This window comes from Aethalodelphis obliquidens, unplaced genomic scaffold, assembly GCF_003676395.1.
Source record: "Aethalodelphis obliquidens isolate GAN/ISIS:26980383/991018 unplaced genomic scaffold, ASM367639v1 scaffold88, whole genome shotgun sequence".
Taxonomy (NCBI): Eukaryota; Metazoa; Chordata; class Mammalia; order Artiodactyla; family Delphinidae; genus Aethalodelphis; species Aethalodelphis obliquidens.
This window is the reverse complement of record NW_020838032.1, coordinates 6,421,274-6,441,797: the sequence shown is the minus strand read 5'-3', so window position 1 is coordinate 6,441,797 and position 20,524 is coordinate 6,421,274. Positions and strand designations below refer to the sequence as shown.

General features: G+C 42.1%; 1 protein-coding gene across 4 annotated transcripts in view; it reads right to left on the bottom strand.

Annotated features, from left to right (window-relative positions):
• The window catches only part of FRMD3 (FERM domain containing 3), a 313,237-nt gene that overhangs the window by 30,154 nt on the left and 262,559 nt on the right, over positions 1 to 20,524 (bottom strand). The window contains exon 1 of one of the 4 annotated variants that reach the window (XM_027094157.1): positions 3,115 to 3,265. The exons of the other annotated variants lie outside the window; for them this stretch is intronic. Coding sequence (XP_026949958.1) covers positions 3,115 to 3,241 — 127 coding nt within the window. The 5' untranslated portion in view covers positions 3,242 to 3,265. Of the gene's footprint in view, positions 1 to 3,114; positions 3,266 to 20,524 lie in introns of those variants that run through there. 4 annotated transcript variants of the gene reach the window in all.

The following is a 20,524-nucleotide window of genomic DNA, read 5'->3' as shown; positions in this document are numbered from 1 at the left end:
GTATGTGAGCCAACCCTGAGAATGAAAAACGAAGGGAAGAGTCGCCAGGGGGAGAGTGGTAGAGGGGGAAATTCTGACAAAGGTTTCTTGCTTCTAAGAAGGACATACTGGACAGATACAGACTTTCTCTTGACATTGTACGTGAAAGAGACACCAGGAATTCTGGCAGCCATCCTATGATGCTGGTGGCAAATGGTCTGAGGGGGAGCTCTGGCCAACTGAGAAGAGCAGTGCAGAGAGAGAAAATGAACCTGGCTTCTCAATCCTGGAGTCATCCCTGACTCTGGACTTGGTGTTGTCTTGGATAATAAATCACTTTATTATTTAAACCAGTGTTTGTTAGAGTTCCTTGCTGCTAATGTCATGCTAACTGATGCAGCTGTCACCATCTCATGGGTCTCTCTGTCATCACAATCAATCATCACACAAAGTCAGGAACACGACACAAAACCCTCACTGAACTTCAGCGTCATCCTGGTGGACCTCAATAATGCAATATGATAAAGACAACAAAGAAGAAGTGTAAATACTAGAAAGGAAGGCACAAAACTGTCACTATTTCCAGGTGATAGTATCATCTACAAGGAAAGGCAAAGATTCGAATAAGCTAGGGGAATCAATCAGAAGTCAGTAAGGTGTTCAGATTCAAAACAGGTGATTTACTACACACAAGCAAAGACCATAAAAAATACGATAATGGAAAATCCCATTCAAAGTAGCTAAACACACAAATTAGAATAGCACGTAATATCCAGGATATCCGTAAGAAATATGCCAAACTTGTGTGAGGACAACATTAAGACAGAGCTGAATAACCTAAAAGAAAATCTGAAAAAAATGAAGGAATATACCAGTGTTCCTGAATAGAAGTCAGTTATTTTGAAGATCTAGATCTCCTCTAATTAAACTAAAATTCACTGCAATTTCAATATAAATCTCAACACATTTTCAGAAATGACAAATGGAGAAAGTGCACATGATTAATCAAGAAACTCTGCATAAAAAAAGATCCATGAGGGGGAACTTGACCTGTCTGATGTCAAAACTATACTATAGTTAATAATGGAGCAGGAATACTAAAATATGCAATTCAGAAATATACCTTTGAAAATAATGAAAGGTTATGATAAATAACTTTGAGAAAAATCACTAACCAACTGGGAGAGGGAAAAAGTATATCCCTTCTTCATGTCAAACACACATAAAAATTCCAAAGAAGTTAACAGGTCAAATAAAAACAAATATTAGATCAAACCACATGAAATCACCATTTTTGTAGGTCAAAAGCAGTTGAGTATCAGCAATTTCACATAGTTCAAGCTAATGCATTAATTATGAGGATGAAAACACAGAAAACATGTTAATAATCTTGGAATGAGGGAAACTGACATAAAATAATAAAACTTAGAACATAGAAAAATTAAGTAGTCTGCACATGCAGAAGCTGTCTGTGCCTATGAAAAGTGCCTGTGCTACAAAGTTAACATTAAAATAAGTTAAAAGGCAAGAACAAATTATGAGGAAAGAAGTTAATACTTGTGAAAGGCAAAAGATTAATATGCAGATTATAAAAGAATTCCCACAATCTATAAGGGAAGGACAAAAGAAAACAGAAATTCATAAAGTAAACAAGTAATTCCCAGGAGAAATGCACGTGGACAATTATCCTTTGAAAAGATGCTCACCCTCACTAGTAAAAAGGAAAAGGCAAATTAAAACAATAAAATCTCTTTTTTTTTTTCAATCTTAGAAATTGGTCACATCAGGGTTAGTGCTTATGTGGGGAAGCAGCCATTTTCCTACTCACCTTGTTAGTGAGTGTTAGTCTTTCAGAGGATAATTTATTTGCCCATTTCCATCGAAATTTAAAATGTGTATATCCTTCAACTTTTAAGAATCTGCCATAGAGAAATACTTGTATATGCACATTCATTGCAGCACTGTTACAGCTAATAAATAAGAAATATCAGTTTTCCAACAGTAATTTGGTGATTAAATAAATTATGGCATCTCCACACTACATGATATTATTCAGCCAATTTTTAAAAGGATACAGATTAATATGTATCGATATGGAAAGTCCTTCAAGCCATAAGATAAATTGAAAAAAATGAATTGTAAAATAATACATATAGAACAATCCTATTTATGTAAAAAAATAATCCTATATCCATTCTACACGTCAACGTGCATAGACTGGCTAATAATATGCATCTCCCTACCCCAGTCTGTCCTAGGGTCAAGAAAAACATTCTATAAAATTGTACTTTAAGAATCTTTTATAATAAGAACACATCATCTATTATCTATGTCATTATACAAATACAATTAATTTCATTTCAATACACTTAGAAGTCAGTTCCACACATGTGCATGTGGTATGGCCAATTCCAGACATTTCCCAGGATTTTAAAAATTTTAATCATTTGGTGAAAACCACATATACATATATAACAGCAGCTCCTTTCCTGCTGTAGGCTCTGATTTTTTAAAATTCCTATTTCAATTCCTATTTTCCCCCAAGGACCACAGAATAACACACAAAATACATTTTCAATGAAAAGGAAATTAGCAGAACATCAGTTTGATCCCAGTTCTTTAACTGCCATTGTATTTCAGGACAGCTCTACTTTGAAGATAAAGGGGAGTTTTGCCTCATCCAGGCAAGCACACTTGAAGATCTTAAACTTTGAACAATAAAAGGAGGGAGGAGTATGTTTTGATCATCCAATCTGTCCTGTCTATGATCTTCAGTCATTCCTGGGCCATCTGGATTGGACACCCCACTGCTGCCTCCTTCCTAACGGGGCTACAACTGGCATGTAATTTATTAGCCTTTAGGATGACTTCATACCATTTCACTTAATAGGAGGGCCAGGACCCCCATTTCAAGCCCTCTCATTTTCCCTCAGCGCTCGCTTGCTCACTCTCTCCTTCCTGCCTGCCTGCCTCTCTGCTTTTCTCCCTCCCTCTCTTTCTCATCCTTATCACAAACCTTTGACACTGGGTTCGCCTAGGCTTCTCTCCCAGCCACCGGCCCCCGCGGTGAGCCGGCAGCTGGAAAGCCCGCACTCTTCGCAGGCGCAGAGGAGAGCCCAGCGCCAGGGCACGTACCCGTGTTTCTGGCTGTGATCTTGGAACTGTGTCTCAGCAGACGGACAAACACGTTGCTGCTGCAGTGGTTCACCAACTGCAGGCGGAGACCCCTCCGAGTCTGGATCTTGACCAAGCATTTTGCCATTACTGGTTCTTCAATTCCCTCAGTCTCCTCCTCCTGTCATGGCCCAGGGCAGCTACCGCCAGCCATAGTGGCTTTGACCTTTCACTAACTGTCCATTCTGTTTTAAAGGACCGAGGCAGGGCGCACTGAATGAATCAAATGTCAGGCTCCTAACGCAGCCAACAGAAATAACTCAGGAGGGATCAGCATGGGGCTGGAGGAGGGAGGGGGCTGCTATTTTTAAACTCTCCACTCACTCCCCTAACAGACAATGAAATAATATGCATCTCCCTACCCCAGTCTGTCCTAAACCATCCAGGCCAGAGGACCCCAGCCAAATGCCCTACAGTGTCCTAACAATTGAATGTCCCCCCTAAAGATAAAAACGACAACTGGACAACTGTGCAATGGAGAACACCCCCTTGCTTTCTTTTAAAAATAATTTGAATCTTTATTAAGTTCTAGGGCAGCGCTGTCCAGTAAAAATACAACGCAAGCCACATTAAAGAAAGCATATGAAAAGTAAAAGAATAAATTAAAATTAATTTTAATAACGCTCTTTTAATTTTTAAAAATTTATTTATTTAATTTATTATTTTTGGCTGTATTGGGTCTTTGTTGCTGTGTGCAGGCTTTCTCTAGTTGCGGCGAGCGGGGGCTACTCTTCGTTGCGGTGCGCGGGCTTCTCATTGCAGTGGCTTCTCTTGTTGTGGAGCACGGGCTCTAGGCGCACGGGCTTCAGTAGTTGTGGCACGCAGGCTTCAGTATTTGTGGCTCACGGGCTCTAGAGCGCAGGCTCAGTAGTTGCGGCGCACGGGCTTAGCTGCTCGGCAGCATGTGGGATCTTCCCGGACCAGGGCTAGAACCCGTGTCCCCTGCATTGGCAGGCGGATTCTTAACCGCGGTGCTACCAGGGAAGCCCCAATAATGCTCTTTATTTGAAGCCAAGATATCCAAAATAGTATCATTCACTATATAACAATATCAAAATAATAAAAGTTTAGATACTTTTTTTCGTACTAAGTCTTTGAAGTTGGTGTACATTTGCACACTTACAGCATGTCTCCATTCAGACCAGCCACATTGCCAGTGCTCAGCAGCCACAGGGGCTGCCGTGTTAGACAGCACAGCTCTGGACAAATCGCTGAGCTCCTCACAGCATTATCTCTGTTCTCACAGGGATGCTAAAATTTTCTTCATTTTATAGAGAAGGAAACAACATCCTGGAAAAAGTAACTGCCCTGACCAAATTTATAGAGTTAGTAAGTGGCAAAGCCATGATTTGAACCTAAGCGTCCAATTAACATCAGTTGACTAAGAAGACAGTCCCCCAGGAAGAGAGCTGTTACTATCCCCACTTCTAACCACATGTGTTTTCAATGCAGGATCTAAATGTTACATTCTCTCTCTCAGGACTTTTGAAAGTCCTGCACTTGTACCTCTGAGGCATGAAATGTGCTTGCATCCCAGAATAAGTGCTCAAGGAGCAAAATGTTTTCAATGTTTTCAGAGTATTGAAAAATTCCTATATTTGAAAAAATTTCAACTGATTAACAACTGTGCCCCACATACTATCCTTCAGTTCTATTTCTTGGCTGGTATATTTTTCCCACTCTCATTTTTAGAAGAAAAAAAAATCCTCCCATTATTTAATTATTCATGCATGCATTTTTCTACTTTAAATGGCTACTGAGGGCAAAAGATAATTTTCTAATAAAAATATTCTTTTCTTTCCCCTCTCCTGACAAAATAAACCATTATATGCAGGGCAGTCAGCTGAAATTCTGCATTGTTATACTTCACTGTGGGAATATAAATTGATTTAGCATTTCTGGAAAGAAGTTTAGAAAAATACATTGAGTTTTATAGGAGTGATATTCGTTGACTCAGAAATTCCACTTTGAGGAATTTAGCCTGAGGAAATAATGAGAAACGTTGATAAAAATTTTTGGACAAAGGTTTTCATCAGAGTATCATTTATTATAGCAAAAAGAAAAAAATAAATCTAAATTTCCAGTGGGAAAATGAGTAAATACATGTGATGGAATATTGTACATCCATTAAAATGTATGTTTAGGAGTTTAATGATGGAGGGAGAGCTTGCAATGTATTGATAAGTGGAAAGAGCAGTTTATATAAGCAGTATGACCTCAACTATGTAAAAAATGTACATTACGGAACAGATTATAAATCTTGAAAGGGGAGAAGGGTGGTAGCCAGTTGTGCACTGTGGGCTGAGGTCACCGCTAGAGACCTCCCAGGGGGCTCCCTCACCCTGCCCACTGGTTGTCAGTTCCAGGTATAGTAGGGCAGTTCCTACTCTCACGGCCATTAGTCAATTTCGAAACCCTACACTTGAAAGTTAAATACCCCTAAAAATTCACAAAATCTTCATGCCTTTGCAATTCCCCTTGTGATATAATTCTGAGCAGAATCCCCATATATAAAATAGACTGCACAGAGTGGGGCCCTGGGGTAGTACTTGCTAGGTCTTGCCTCACTAGCCACCAACAGTGGTTCTTGAAGAACTACTGAAAATCTTTAGGATACTGGAAAACAAATCAGAAAATCCCCATCCCAGGTGAATCAATGCTGTGCAGTAACACAGATAAAAGATTTCAAAGATTAATGTGGGCTCATTTGCATAGCAGTAGACCAGGGCTCAGACATTGAGAAAACCTCCCTTTGCCTGTTTGGAGGGAATACAGATGAATCTGTGTGCTTATCATTATAAATTATAAAGACAACATGATGTGAACCTGAGGGCCCACTCTAAACAAACAGCCCTTCCAAAAAAACAAAACAAAACAAAACAAAACAACAACAAAAAAACCAAGAAAGCAAATTAAAAACCTGAAACAAAACCACCACCGTATTTTATTTCTGTTCTTTTCCACCGGGAGAGTTATTCTCCATTAATTCTCAAGCTTCAAATCGCACTATAGTTTTGAAGTGTCTCCTTCTTTCCTTTCATTAACTACTAGTCATAATATTTTGCATTTCGTGCATGTAAAATTTTTCCCTTTATTTTAGCTTGTTCCCACTCTTTGTGCTACTTTTCAGAGATCTTAAGTAGATTCTTTCACCCTCTTTCTTCTGGGGACCTTCAACTTTTATTTAGAGAGAGGGAACCTAGAAGGACCAGCATCCCATATTGTCCCATATTTCTCTCTACCTTGCCCTACTCTACCCAAAGGTGTGGCTACATTTCAAGAGGAAGAAGCAAAGGAAGGCAGAGATGCGGAGCCAACCCAAAGGATTCTGGGAGGAACTGCACAGGAGGCTTGTTTTCGTTTGAGGCACTGCGCTCACAGACTGATATCAACAGCACAACATTTGGGTGCCCTTGAATATCTTTCCTGTTTAGATTTGTCTGTTTGTTTGAAGAATCAGGAATGCATGTCTGGGAATGACAAGAGGCTAAAGAAAACAGCGGATATGTGTGAAGAGGGGGAATCGATTTTCCACAGTGAGATGTCAGAAACAATGATAAATCGGGCAGAAGCCACCGCGGAGGAAGAGAGTTCAATGGTAAGAGCAGTTCACGAGCCTGGATTTCATGTCTACTTTTGTGACAAACTTCCTGACACAGATTTGAGGCAAGGGAACAAGCTTGTCTCTGCTTTGTGGGTGACTGGGAGCTACTGGATGACTTGGAACCCTGGTGCATTTGAAAATGGAGACAATACTTCTCCCGTGGATGTTAGGACAAGGAAATGAGATCATGTCTATCAACTGCCTTGCGTAGTGCTGGTTCCTGGTTGATGAACCAGAGCTTACTAAGGAGTTACAGAAAGCAAGGTTTAAAGCACAAGCTCTGGGTTCTAATACCGGCTGTATCGTTTATCTCTGACCTCAGTTTCCATGCCTGTAAAATGAGCATAGCAAAGGCAGGACCTACCTCCCAGGGCTGTTGTGAGGATTAATAGGTAATCCACGTGGCATGCTCAGATCAGTGCCCAGCACAGGTCAGTCAAGAAAAATTAGTGATTTTTTTTTTAACACATGCTCATTCTTTTCTCTCCTTTACTCAAGGGGAAGACAGTGAGGATTTTAAATCAACTGGATTTTCTTCCATCAACCATCTATCTCTAACATTTCTAGTTACTTCTCCCCAAATAGTAGGGAAGCGGCATTGCAGGTTGTTAAGTTTACCTGACCAGCCCTGTAACCTTGGGAAAGCTACATAAGCTTGTTGAACTGTAGTTTTCTGCCTGTAGAATAGTACTGATGTTGGCACTTATGTAACTGAGTGCCTGATACGTAGCAGGCACAATAAATATCATGTACCTTAGTCGCTGTTTTGAAAACTCACAGATTTCACAGGTGTAGTGGTTTTGGCCATTAGTTAAAAGAGTTATGGAGATTCACTGAAATTTTAACTAACTGCTAACTCCAATGAGAAAGATAATAAAAAGTTATTACATATGTTAAATGTTCTTTGTAATACATTTAGACATTAAGTACCAATTATTAAGAGTCCTGGGCACTATCACATATTATATGTATCATATAATAAAATATAATAATGATATAAAACATTGTAATACTATATTTGTGATACAGTGGGTATATTCTTGGGTGTATAATAAGGAGGAATGGAAGCAGTTCCCAGCACCACTAAGTGACAGGGCTGTTCGGTCAGGTAGTCAATCATCTGCGTAATTCAATTTCCTCCTTCGTAAAGTGAGGCAACATTATCTGTTCTATCCATGTCAAGGAAGTGGTCATGAGGCTCAAATTATGATAACTCATGCGAAGAAAACTCTGAAAAGGTATAAGGTGCTTTGGCATATCAAATGCTCTTCCTTTTAGTATCCCCCTTATTAGATGAAGCATTCACTGAGTGCTTCCTGCCTGTAAAATGAGAGCACTGCTCGGCGGGGCCAGGCATCACCATGCCCTGGTGGGAAAGAGGCCAAGAAACCCCTCTGGAGAATTACAGTTGCAGACAGAATAGAACAGACATTAAACAGCACAGCTGGGCTCTCCTCAACATCATTGTGGGCAAGGAGAATGCTCTTCACAGGAACTTCATGGCTGTAGAGGATTCTAGCATAAGGGCTCATCCATCTGTCGCCCTGACCATCCCCTACACTGATAACTGTGGTATCTCTAGACAGGCAGCTTATGCGCGCCGAGACAGACAATGAGAGAGAGTCAGAGACAGAGAGAGAGACAGAGAGGTGGGAAGGCGGGCAGAATGTCACAGGGCCCTCTCTCCGTCCGCTCGGGCCACTGGTGATGACTTCTAGACGGGCAGAAAATACAGACAGAATGCTCCATCAGACACTGCCCTGCTCTCCCTTCCTGCCTCCCCGTGTCCTGTCCCTCACTCTTCCCCCCAACCTTTCAGTGTCAATATCTTTGAAATAAAACTTTAGGCGGTTGTCATTATTATTCTTATTATTTTAAAAAAGCACTATCTGCACAGTGTAGGAAAGTGGAGAACTACCAGAAGTTAGGAAATGGGTGGAGATCCCAACAGTCCCTCAAAAGCGACAGCCCAGAGAAAACTGCTGCTGAAATTTGCTCTATTTCCTACCAGACCTGCAGGAGCTTTAAGTTCAAAAGGGTTGCAAATATAGTTAAAATGTTTGCAAGTTGGTGAGGTCTAGAGAAGCCATAATTGAGTATGAAATTTTAACCTCAAAGCCTAAAATACCAGCGTATTGTGCTATATATCATTCTGTGTGATGGTTTTTTTTTTTTTTTTTTTTTTTTTTTTTTTTTTTTTTTTTTGCGGTACGCTGGCCTCTCACTGTTGTGGACTCTCCCGTTGTGGAGCACAGGCTCCGGACGCATAGGCTCAGCGGCCATGGCTCACGGGCCCAGCCGCTCCGCGGCATGTGGGATGTTCCCGGACTGGGGCACGAACCCGCGTCCCCTGCATCGGCAGGCGGACTCTCAACCACTGCGCCACCAGGGAAGCCCGTGTGTGATGTTTTGAGCTAAAAATTTTTAAACTGAATATTTTCTTCAGGGTCTGACTTTCTGAGTGCTATTTACCAAGATCTGAGCAAGCCTCAGTTTGCCTGCTCTTCACCTCCTTCCTTCTCTGACAGAGTGTCCATGAAAGGCTGCTTTAGAAGATGCTCCATAAGGACAGACAAGCCCGCATCCAGGTGAGCCGGTTCACAGACTGGTTGGCTAGTCATTCATTCATCCAACAGATACTCCCTGAGCACCTTCAGCGTGCTAAGCACACTGAGTGCGAGCCTGATCACGGTCTCGGCCCCCTCCTGGAGGGCGATATAGTTGTGCAACAGGTAAACCAACCAATAGACAAGACAGCATGAGTGCTATGAAGGGAATAAAAGGATGTTATCGTCATCAATAACTTGGCAGGAGTGGTTTTGGGGGTGAAGCTTCAGATGGAGCCGTTGGGGAAAGACCATCTTAGGGTGACAGTTTCCCCTACATCTTAAGAGGAGACAGAAGGATCCCAGTTATGCAAGGATACCTTATCATATACTGAATGCTTATCTGGCATACGGAAGTCTGTTTGGGGGCTTTCTTTCTGGCACCTGAATCAGCGTCTTCATTACTTTTGCTTTAGAGTAATGATAGGTCACCCTTACTGAGGGCTTGATATGCACCAGGCTTTGCTCTAAGCCCTTCATATACATTCTCTCAGGAATGCTGATCTTATTTTTGAGAGTACCTTTGTCTTTTTCATAGTTAAAAAAGAAAAAAATATATATATCCTGTTGCTATGGGTCAATTAATACTTATGACTACCGTATTAACTAGGGTTATTATCTCTAAATTTTACAGATAAGGAAACAGAGGCTTAAAGATTAGGAGCCACGTCCTACAAAAATAAAGGAGTGCCTTCCAGGAACATCATACCTTCCCCCAAACACACAGCATCACTGAACCTTCCTTCTCCCTCACCCTTTATCTAGACAAACACCCACCTGTCAATTCCACCTCCTAATTCTTCTTCCTCACCCACTTCCCAGTCTCAGCCACCTCACTGGAGTCTGATGCATCTGCCCTCTCACGCTCTGACACATTCACCTCAGAGTATCTAGATACAAAGCAAGTTTTAAAAAACACACATCTGGTCACTTCACTCACTTCAAACTGTCAGAGAGCTTCTTTCAAACATACCCAGTAGGGATTTTCTTGGAACTTTTAGCTCATAAATTTAGAACAAAAGCTTAGTGATAATTTCTCATGGCCACAGAATCTTAACAAATAGAGATAGATTCCACACACTTAATGGAAAATCTAAAGATGAAGAATGGCATTTGCTTAAATAACCTTCCCAATTAGGTCCCAGAGTATAATGCTGGAAACTTCTCTAGAGCTTTAGGAGAAAAGGTATTAAGTAACTTCTCAAGTGAATTTGCTTAATGCTTTGTCTTTTAGGATTTTTTTTTTTTCTTTTCGTTTTCTGGTAATCCAGATTCTATCAAACAAATCAAAGAGAAAGGAAACCCACAGTGGGGTGAGGGGCAGGACAAGTCTAACTCTACGAAAGCCTTAGACGTAGCATGAGATGCTCTAGCTGCAATGAAATGGGCATCTCAGTCTTTATTTCCAAATCTCTTCTGCCAAGTAGAAAAAGCCATGAAAGGACCCGCCGGAGACTGAAAATCAAGAGGCCTGCTGACAGCCTAAGAACCTCTCACACTTCCTCATATTTTCCTGACACTCCATCTTATTTCCAAACAAGAAAGAGCATATCATTCCAAGCAGTCAGCTTTGGGTAAGAAACAAAAGTTAAAAAACATGTTTGTGACTTAAGATAAAAGTATTGCTGGGCCACTGCCTCTATCTTCCGAAGAATGAATTTAGCTCCTGCCCCCCAAAACTGACTACAAGATTTCTTCCTAAATGTTTAAAATGAGCATACTCTGTTCCAATAGGGAAATGTTTAAATCCTTAAAAAATAAAGTTAGAGCAAAGAATATAAAAAAAACCTCACTAGTTATTTTTAAATGACAGAAAAAGCCTAATGTATTACAAATACGCATTGTACTTACGAGTTCTCAGTGGAAGCAGGTGAGAACTCTGAACTTTTTTCTGTTTTATTCCATAGTATGGCTTATATTTAATCTTAGGGCTTAGGGTCAGGAACAGAAAAGTTGGCTAGAATGGCTCACCTTCCATTCAACCATCCACCCGTTAATGAACAGATACCAGGCACTGTGCAGGGAGGGGCACCCAGTTAGACCAGACATGTAAACTAATGGTTAGACAGAGGAGTTTCACAAACCAAATGTAAGTGGTGTCTCCAGGGAAACGGACAGCAGAGTGGAGGTTGCCAGGGGCTGGCGGGGCGGGGTGGTGGTGGAGATATTTGTCAAAGGGTACAAACTTCCAGTTATTAGATTAACAACATCTGGGGGTCTCACGTACAGCATGGTGACTGTAGCTAATAACGCAGTATTATATACTTATATGTTGCTAAGAGAGTAGATCTTATGTTCTCACCATAAGAAAGAAATGATAATTATGTGATGGGATGGAAGTGTTAGCTAACTCTGCGGTGGTAACATTTTGCACCATATAACTGTATCAAATCAACACACTGTACACCTTAAACTTACACAATGTTATATGTAATTATATCTCAATAAAGCTAAAAAGAAGAATCAATGCAAGAATGAAAGCGAAGAAAGCTATTAGTTCTGTCTTTAAGCCAGGGGCATTTCATAGAGGAGGAGCCACTTAACAGTATGGATCTAGCAGATGGAGCAGAGGGAAGTTGGAAGAGCAGCCCCAGTAAAGGAACCAGCAGAGAGGAGCCCACGTGGGCCTGTGGTACTGGGGCAGTGCGGGGGGAGCTGCATTCACAGAATGATGAGAGGGTTGAGCAGGACCAAAGGAGGGAAATAAGGCTGGAGAGGTGAGCGTGGACCAGATTGTGAGGAGCCATGAACACCTTTCGGGGCTGGACTCTGCTCCACAGTCAATGAGGAGGTTCTAGAAACTACTTCAAATAAGGGTGATTGCTCTAGCAGGAGTTTTCAGGATGGGTTATAGGGAGATCAATAAGGAAGATACTGCAGTGTCCCCAGAAAGAGAAGAGGGGACCTGAAATGAAGCGGTAGCGGCAGGCTGAAGAGCCCGGGCAGATGTCAGAGTTACTTCTGGGATGGACTTGACGGTGGTGGCCGAGTGGATGTGGAGCATGGGAGGGGTATCAAGGCAAGGATGGCCTCCAGGTCTCTCTGGTTGGGGTAACTTCATGGATGGTACTGTCATTAACCAAGTCAGAGCAGGAGCAGTTTGGAGACTGGGATTTGGGGAAGGATGAGAACATGAGTGTAGTCGTAAACCCATTAAGTTTGATGTGTGAGCTGTGAGCTGTTGTGTGGCGTCCAAGTGGAGGTGGCCAATAGCAGCTGAGAGTATAGGGTGGCAGTGTGAGGCTGAGCTCTAATACAAGGAAGCTAATCCAAGAGAAACAGAGAGGAGGTCAAGGTCGCCCTCGTCGTGAAAACACCACACCTAGAATCCCGGCTCCTTATTCCATTTCCAAACACCAATGAAGAGCAAGCTTTACTGTCTTCCAACCGTGGTAAGGCAATGTTTTAAAATGTTAATTGACGAATTCACCTATGCTCACAAAAGTCCTGGAAGCCTTTTCTTCATCCTCAGCCCAGAGAGCAAACCTAACCTACCCAACAATACAACAACGACCACAAATACTTAGCCATTAATCTCACAAACCATTCTCCAAGACAGAAAGACCTCCTCAACCTGCAGACTGCACAACAGAATTCTGAGTAAAAGGAAAATTGAAGGGGTTACAAGTAGAGGAGAGTGTAAAGTAAGAGACCCCAGTCTCCAAGGATCAGGTACCATCCGTTGACAGCACCAAGGAGCCTTATGGGAGTCACCACCCAACAAGCCACCCATCGACTGTGCAGACGCAGAACTGTCCATTCCCTCTCTGATTTATCTACTATAGGAGACACTCTTATTCACTGGCGCATGGTGCTCTTAAAACCCTGTGAATAAAGATAGGGCCTGAATACCTATAGATACCCCTCTATAGGGGTGATGGTAACATGAAGGGAAACCTTCCACAGCTGTCCATACATGAAACCAGGTGACAATCTCCCACAGATGTTGGACAGGGACCAGGAATTTCACAACTATATGGCATTCTTCAAAAACATGCATGAGGAATTTCCTTGGAGAAGAATTTAAGCCATCTCTCTCTGACCAAGATGACCTATAATTCAGATTATTCCTTCCACATCAACAAAGAGTTTTTCCTCTATCCTGGTCAAACCTAGGACTTGAAATTTGCCCGATGTTCCATAACTTAGATGTATCAAGGGAATCTATTCACAGTGCAGTGTTGTCAGATGTCAGTGCCCAGAGGTTTTCCTGTAAGAATAATGGGTGACAACGCTGTCCTTACTGGCTCCAGTTAGAACAGGCTCCTTTCGTCTGTTGAGAACTCTCGGCCAAGAATCGACTTCCTTTGTCTCTGTCCAGGATGAATTTGTTTTCTCATCACTTCTGCTGTATTATTTCACTCCCTCCAGGCACAAGTCGCCATTACAGATGAACCATTTTTCTCCGAGTAAAGGAAATTGAATTGGGCTGCATCAGTAAATGGAACTCCAATTGTTTCCATATTTCCCAACAGCTCTGCAGATGGTATTAAGAAACAGGCATCTGTGTCTCCCTGTTGAACGAAACAGGCTCTTCTGGAACTATGGGCTCCTTGTGTTGCTGCTAGGGAACCAAGAAACTAGAGGCAGCAGGACCCAATCCTTCACCCAGCACACGAGCCAAGGGCCTCTCTCTCTCACACTCTAGTTGTATGCTCAAAAGAGAAACACAAATGGCAAGAAATGCAAGAAAAATGTCCAACCACTCTAAGTTTTGCCTTTCAAATTCTCAAAGATTTTAAAAAACGGTTATACTCAGTTGTGTAGCTACGTAAGACACATTCATATATATATATAATTTAGGTAGGAGATGGAGGGGGTGAAAGATATTTTTGTCTATTTATGTGATCGAATAATGTACGTCCGTTAAAATTAAAATAGTGGAGGAATATTTAATGCATAGACAAATGTTCATGTTACATTAATAAGTGAAAAAGCAGATTACAAAATAGTATCTCTAGTGTAGTCCAATATTTGTTAAAAATATATAGAATGGATTATACACATTCATACCACAGTCTGAACACAGGGGATTGCAGGTGCTTTTAAAATTCCTGAATTGTGGTTTCTGTATTTTCCAAACTTTCTACAATGACTATGTATATTATAGCTTTTGATTTCAGATTAAAAACAAAAACAAAATAAAACAGAACAAGTTTGGCTTCTGGCAAAACCTAATCCCAGGAGAATATTCTCCTTATATGCTTTCTTTTACATAAACAAAAGCTGTCCTGGCTGCATTTAGAACTCATTCATTCATTTGCTCACTAATTTGACAAGCATTAACTTAGCTCCTACTGTGTGTCAGAACATCTCTAAGTGGTAGGGACAATGTCAGGGTGGGGCAGGCAAAGTTTTTGCTGTCGTGGAGCTGACATTTTAGTTGAGGGAGACAGTCAACAAACGAGAGGACAACTAAGTAAATTAGAAGTGCTGGATAGTGCTAAACACTCTGACAAAAATCAAACAGGGTGCTGGCACAAGAGAGAACAAATGGCTAGGTTTGGAGAATTACTCAGAATTGGGTACTCAGGGTTTCCAGAGAGCTGAAATTTGAGCTAAGACTTAAAGAAACAGCCAAAAGCAATTATACTCCAATGAAGACGTTAAAAAAAAAAGAAAGAAAAGAAAAAGAAACAGCCAGTCATGCACAGATCAGAGGAAAGGCCCTTCTAGGTAGATAAATCAGCTGTGCAAAGGCCCTGTGGTGGCAACAAGGTCAGAAGACCAATGTGGTAGGAACACAGAGATTCAAGAGGAAAGCAGTAGGAAATGGTCTAAGGGTGGGTAGGGATCAAGCTCACAGGGCCTCATAGGGAACCTAACTAGATCCAAGTTCCACTTATAAAAGATCACCCTGGCTGCTGTGTGGAAAACAGGGGTCGGGGGAGGTGGGCAGTGTAGAAGCAGAGATACTGTTATCTCTTGAGGGAGACAAGAGTGGCTGCAGCTGGAGTGGTTGCAGTGGCAATGATTCTGGGGTATATTTGAAAGGTTAAAGTGAAAAGGATTTTGCTGATGGATTTGACAGTTTTGTATTTCATGACACCACTGGGCAGTGAGAGAAGTTTAACCGGAGACGATGGGCATTTAAGATCAGACCCCTCTACTCAAGATGGGGCCAGTGCTGGGAAAGAGTCTGCTCTGAGAAGGAACAGAACATGGCCCTGAGAAACACAAGACAGGAAGGGAGCACCACGCAGGCTGTCCACCGGCAGAGTATGGCCTAGCCCCAGGGAGAGGGGCCTTCAAGGTCCTGGAGGAGTAGAGTACCAGGGGCACCACCAGGGCAGAGACTCAGGAAGGGAGCAAGGCTGGCAGGCGGACCAGGAGAAGACGAGGCAGAGCAATAGAGAGAGCAGGACTCACAGCCTGAGCCAAGAGGCTGGGCTTCAGCCTGTTCCTTCCCTCCCAGAGCAAGGTAGGATTGGCCCTGGAGTCGGGGGTGGGGCTAAGCCTCTATTTAGGGGCCAAATGGTGCAGCTGCAGAGGGGCTCAGGCAGAGACTGACAAGCCAGAGATCACAAGGGCTGCTCTCTTTTTTCTAGTATGGACACTCCTTCCTTTAATGGCAAAATCCAGTCTGTGTTCAGATTACCACGTGGGTCATCCTGAAAACCCTATTTATTTCTCTTTCAGCCAGACCATCTGCCCATTTTCACATTTTTTTTTATGCTGAAGTGGAGACTGGGGGGGACTAAAAAGCTCCCAAATTGGACTTCTCTGCTAAGAGGAGACATTAAAGGAGGTGAGGGCTCTTTTAAGTGAGGAAGTGTTCATTTTATATTCCCTTTTAAGCTAGCTGCTATTAATTTTCAATTTTATGCTGGAAGTTTGCAACTTACAAAAAATAAAGGAAAAATGTAACCCTGCTTTTATAGATCATTGTGCCACAGGCTTACTGTTTCATTAAACCACATTTAAAAAGAAGATGTTTATACCTTTTGTTTTTGGAGGTAATGATGAGTGATCCAAAAGCATGTAATCAAGAACAGCAGGAATATGGGGAAGAATTACTAAAGGACAGTCAGAGTGTGGAGGACAACTTAGAAACCATCTCACCTTGTTTTATAAAAGAGGAAATAAGATCCAGGTACTGCCAGTGTCCAGCACATACCAGAGAAGAAGTAACTGTTTATCAAGTGAATGAATGAACCCCAGCCCTCTCAGTCTCTATCCCATGCTCTTCCCATCACCAGAGGATCCCCACTAAGGTTGTGTCCTGTGTATACTCAGAAAGTAGAGTCCATCTCACTCCTGGGCATATATATGGACAAAACTATAATTTGAAAAGACGCACGCACCCCTGTGTTCATAGCAGCACTATTCACAATTGCCGAGACATGGAAACAACCTAAATGTCCACCGACAGATGAATGGATAAAGAAGATGTGGTACATATATACAATGGAATACTACTCAGCCATAAAAATAGAATGAAATAAGGCCATTTGCAGCAACATGGATGGACCTAGAGATTAATACACTAAGTGAAGTGAGTCAGACAAAGAAAAACAAATACCATATGGTATCACTTATATGTGGAATCTAAACTATGACACAAATGAACTTATCTACAAAACAGAAACAGACTCACAGACATAGAGAACAGACTTGTGGTTGCCAAGGGGGAGTGGGGTGGGGGAGAGATGGCCTGGGAGTTTGGGATTAGCAGATGCAAACTATTATATACAGGATGGATAAACAACAAGGTCCTATTGTATAGCACTGGGAACTATACTCAATATCCTGTGATAAACCATAATGGAAAGGAATATGAAAAAGAATGTATGTATGTGTATAACTGAATCAACTTGCTGTACAGCAGAAATTAACAACATTGTAAATCAACTGTACTTCAATAAAATAAAGAATTTGAAGGCTTTTTGAAACAATAACAACAACAACAACAAAAAGAGAGTCCAGCATTCATGTAAATCGGGGACTCAGGGCCACCGCAGAACGCTTCAGTGAGAGTGACACAGCACCTACCAAAGAGCTTAGCAAAGGTCTAGCCTGTGCTCGGATGACTCACCCTGGTTTACCAGCATGAAGGACCAAAAGCATGTAAAATGGCATGTCACCACCGCAACTAGAGCACATAGATCTCACATCTATTTTAGGAATCTGGAGTTTTGGCATGAACAGGGATTTGAGAGTTTCAAAAACACGCCCTGCCTCTTCTTCTTGGTGTACTCATCGGTAAGATCTAGAGCAGCTATATCCAAACCTTTTTGGGGGGGAAACATGTTTGTTCATACTTATGAAAAAATGAGTATTTATTTATAAATTGGATACAGGTACAGTTCTCTTGATATATTATATCCATGATAAAACCTATGCAATAGAAATTTTTTGAGGAGGTGATAAAAGTAAAATCCCAATAGAAATCTGGATAGTTATTTCCTCCACCCCAGCGGGCCATTGTATAAATGCAGGGTCTGGAAGCCGTGGCTCTAGGGCCTCCAATTCTCCATCAACCAAACCAAGAGAAAAGCTGCACCGCTCTGCAGATGGCATTGGACATGCACCCCAGTGGACACACCCAACATCCAGCCTTGTGTCAACTGACCAGAGCCTCTTTTCTGAACCCTGCCCGTACTGCCCGAGACGCCTCCCTAAAAGAGTGGAACTAGCCTACACTGCCCAACACTTTCTTTCACATGATTGGCACAGGGTCTTAACAACAGAGGTGGGAGGGAGATTCTGTGAGCTCCTGCCTCAATGTAAGCCTGGGTATCACAAAGAACATTTACTTAACACTCACTACCAACCCACTAACAGAAACAGTAGAAAATAGGACCCCATGCTGACTGTGGAATCCAGAAAATGATAGCCTCTGCTTTCTAATGACAATGGTTTAGCAATATCTTCACTTTTCCTCTCCTGCGGTTTCTTAGGGATGTGGTGGGAATGTTTTCTTGTCCAAGGGCCAAAGCAGAATGTCTCCCCTGTCACAGACCACACTCCGGCTGTCACAGCTGCTCGTATGCTGACACTCTCCCCTGGCTCACATCCTAACCCTCAAGGACCGTGACCAGATTACTTCATGGGGCACTTGACTGACATATATTTTTTTTTATCCCAGCTGAATCCTTTAAAGCAATTGATTATTAATACTCAGGTGTGGCAGCCAAGTGCCAACCTGAGCCGGAGCAGCGATTCGGGAAGCTCAGAACTGAGTTGTTCTCACTAATAAGACAAAGATTCTCAACACAGGCTATGAGTAATTAGAACTAGGCCCGGAGTGAGCCATTCCTTATTTAACAAATTCAGCTTTAAAATGAGAACGTGATTCCCAGAGGGGAGAGAGCCTTCCTGCACGAAGGCTGTTTGCCCTGCAACCCGGGTCTCCTAGGAATTGTTTGGTGTGGCACATGCGTCCACAGCCTCACCACCACTGGTGCCCAGGGAAGGTGATGCTCCTGGTGGGCTGGATGTCTCTGAGGAGTCACAGGGTCCTGGCAGGCTGTGACTGAAGGCCAAACGCTCAAACCCTGCCCCGAATATGCAGCAGCTCTTCTCACTGAATCACAGAGGTTCCCCACGTTTATATAGGATAAGATGTCTCTTTTGATAATTCATTTGTTGTCATTGAAAACTAAATGTAGTTCCGTAGTTAATGGTTCTGATTTTGCAAGGAGAAGTTGAACTGTTCTAGATGAATTTGACAAACAGGACCAGATCCCAACCCCAGTACTCACCCAGCTCCGTGACTTTGGGCAAACAGCCTCCTCTCTCTGAGCTTTCTCATTTGTAGAATCCAGAGGGGGTGTGCTACATCATGGCTCAGCAAACGTTCTCTCTAAAGGCCCAGATAGTACATTTGAGGCTTTGTGGGCCAAGAGGTAAAATCAAGGGTACTATGTAGGTACTGATAGAATCGTGTAAAATGTAACCATTAGCTCTAGGGCCAGAAAAAAAAGAGGCAGTGGGCCGCCGGCCAGTTTGCAAACCCTTGTGCTAGAACATCCTTAACATTCCCTCTAACCCCCAAAAACTATGAAAAATATTCCTGGCCCCAGGTTTGCATACTTATTGTGAAAGACCTCAAACCATAGTCCTGGAATCTAACCTTGCCATGAAGCAAAAGAACTGAAGAATTTAGAGCTGGAAAGCATTTGAGTGGTGCTCAAGTCCTATCTTCTTGTCTCAGAGACGAGGAATATGATGCTCCCAAAGGTGGATGATCTGAGACCAGAGTTTGTGTTTCCCCATTGGTGCAAGGCATCAATGCAGAAACAGAGCAGCTATCCAAAGCACTGCTGTGTGTATGCTGAGGAATATGATATTTCTTAAAATGAACAAATTATCACATTTAGCCAACTACAGAACTGAAATGATGCACATGTTGGCATCGTATGATGTAAAATACCAAATCCATGTAAGATAAAAACTTAAACTGCATCAGGAACAAGGCATTTAGCTTCCTTCCAGCAGTGTAAATGCTTCAAATTACAAAGCTCTCTTTCAGGTACGTTAAGTCATCAGTAAATACCAGAAACCAAAGTTCCAAAGATGACACCAACTCCAAAGAAAAGCACCAAAGGGGAAGGTGAAAGCTTTGAGGAGCTTCCAAATACGAATTTGCAGAGCTCACTCAGGAGGCCTTTATCTCTTTCCCTAAGTTGCTCTTGGCATCTCCTACCCTAGAGGAGTTGCCGACCCAAACTTCCCGAATTCAATAAATGTGATAAAGAATTCTGAATTTTGGCTCTGCTAATCCGATACTGCAGTTATAAATAAAACCAGAAGCTGGCCTCTGCTCTGCGGAGGCTCCTAGCTCCTGTGGAAGCAGGTTCGGCTGCTGTATGCCTATCAGCAGTGGGAGACCGAGGGTGCCATTAACTGGAAGATTTGGGAGAGCCCAAACCTGAGCAATGCCAAAAAGATGCTTAAAACAGCACTTTGTGGGAGTTCTTTCTAATTCAGGATATTAACCCATTTGTCCACATTCGCATTAAATATGCTCCCAATTCATGGTTTGACCTATAGTTCAATTTATCATATGTTTTCAGGCACTCACGTTTTCAACATTAAGCAAACAAAGCAGGAATTAAAAAAAATTTACACTCAAGATGACGGAAATGGCCTTAAAGCACATAGGGACAAAAATTATTAACACATTAACATCGACTGGCTCCAGCAGGTAGGACAATCT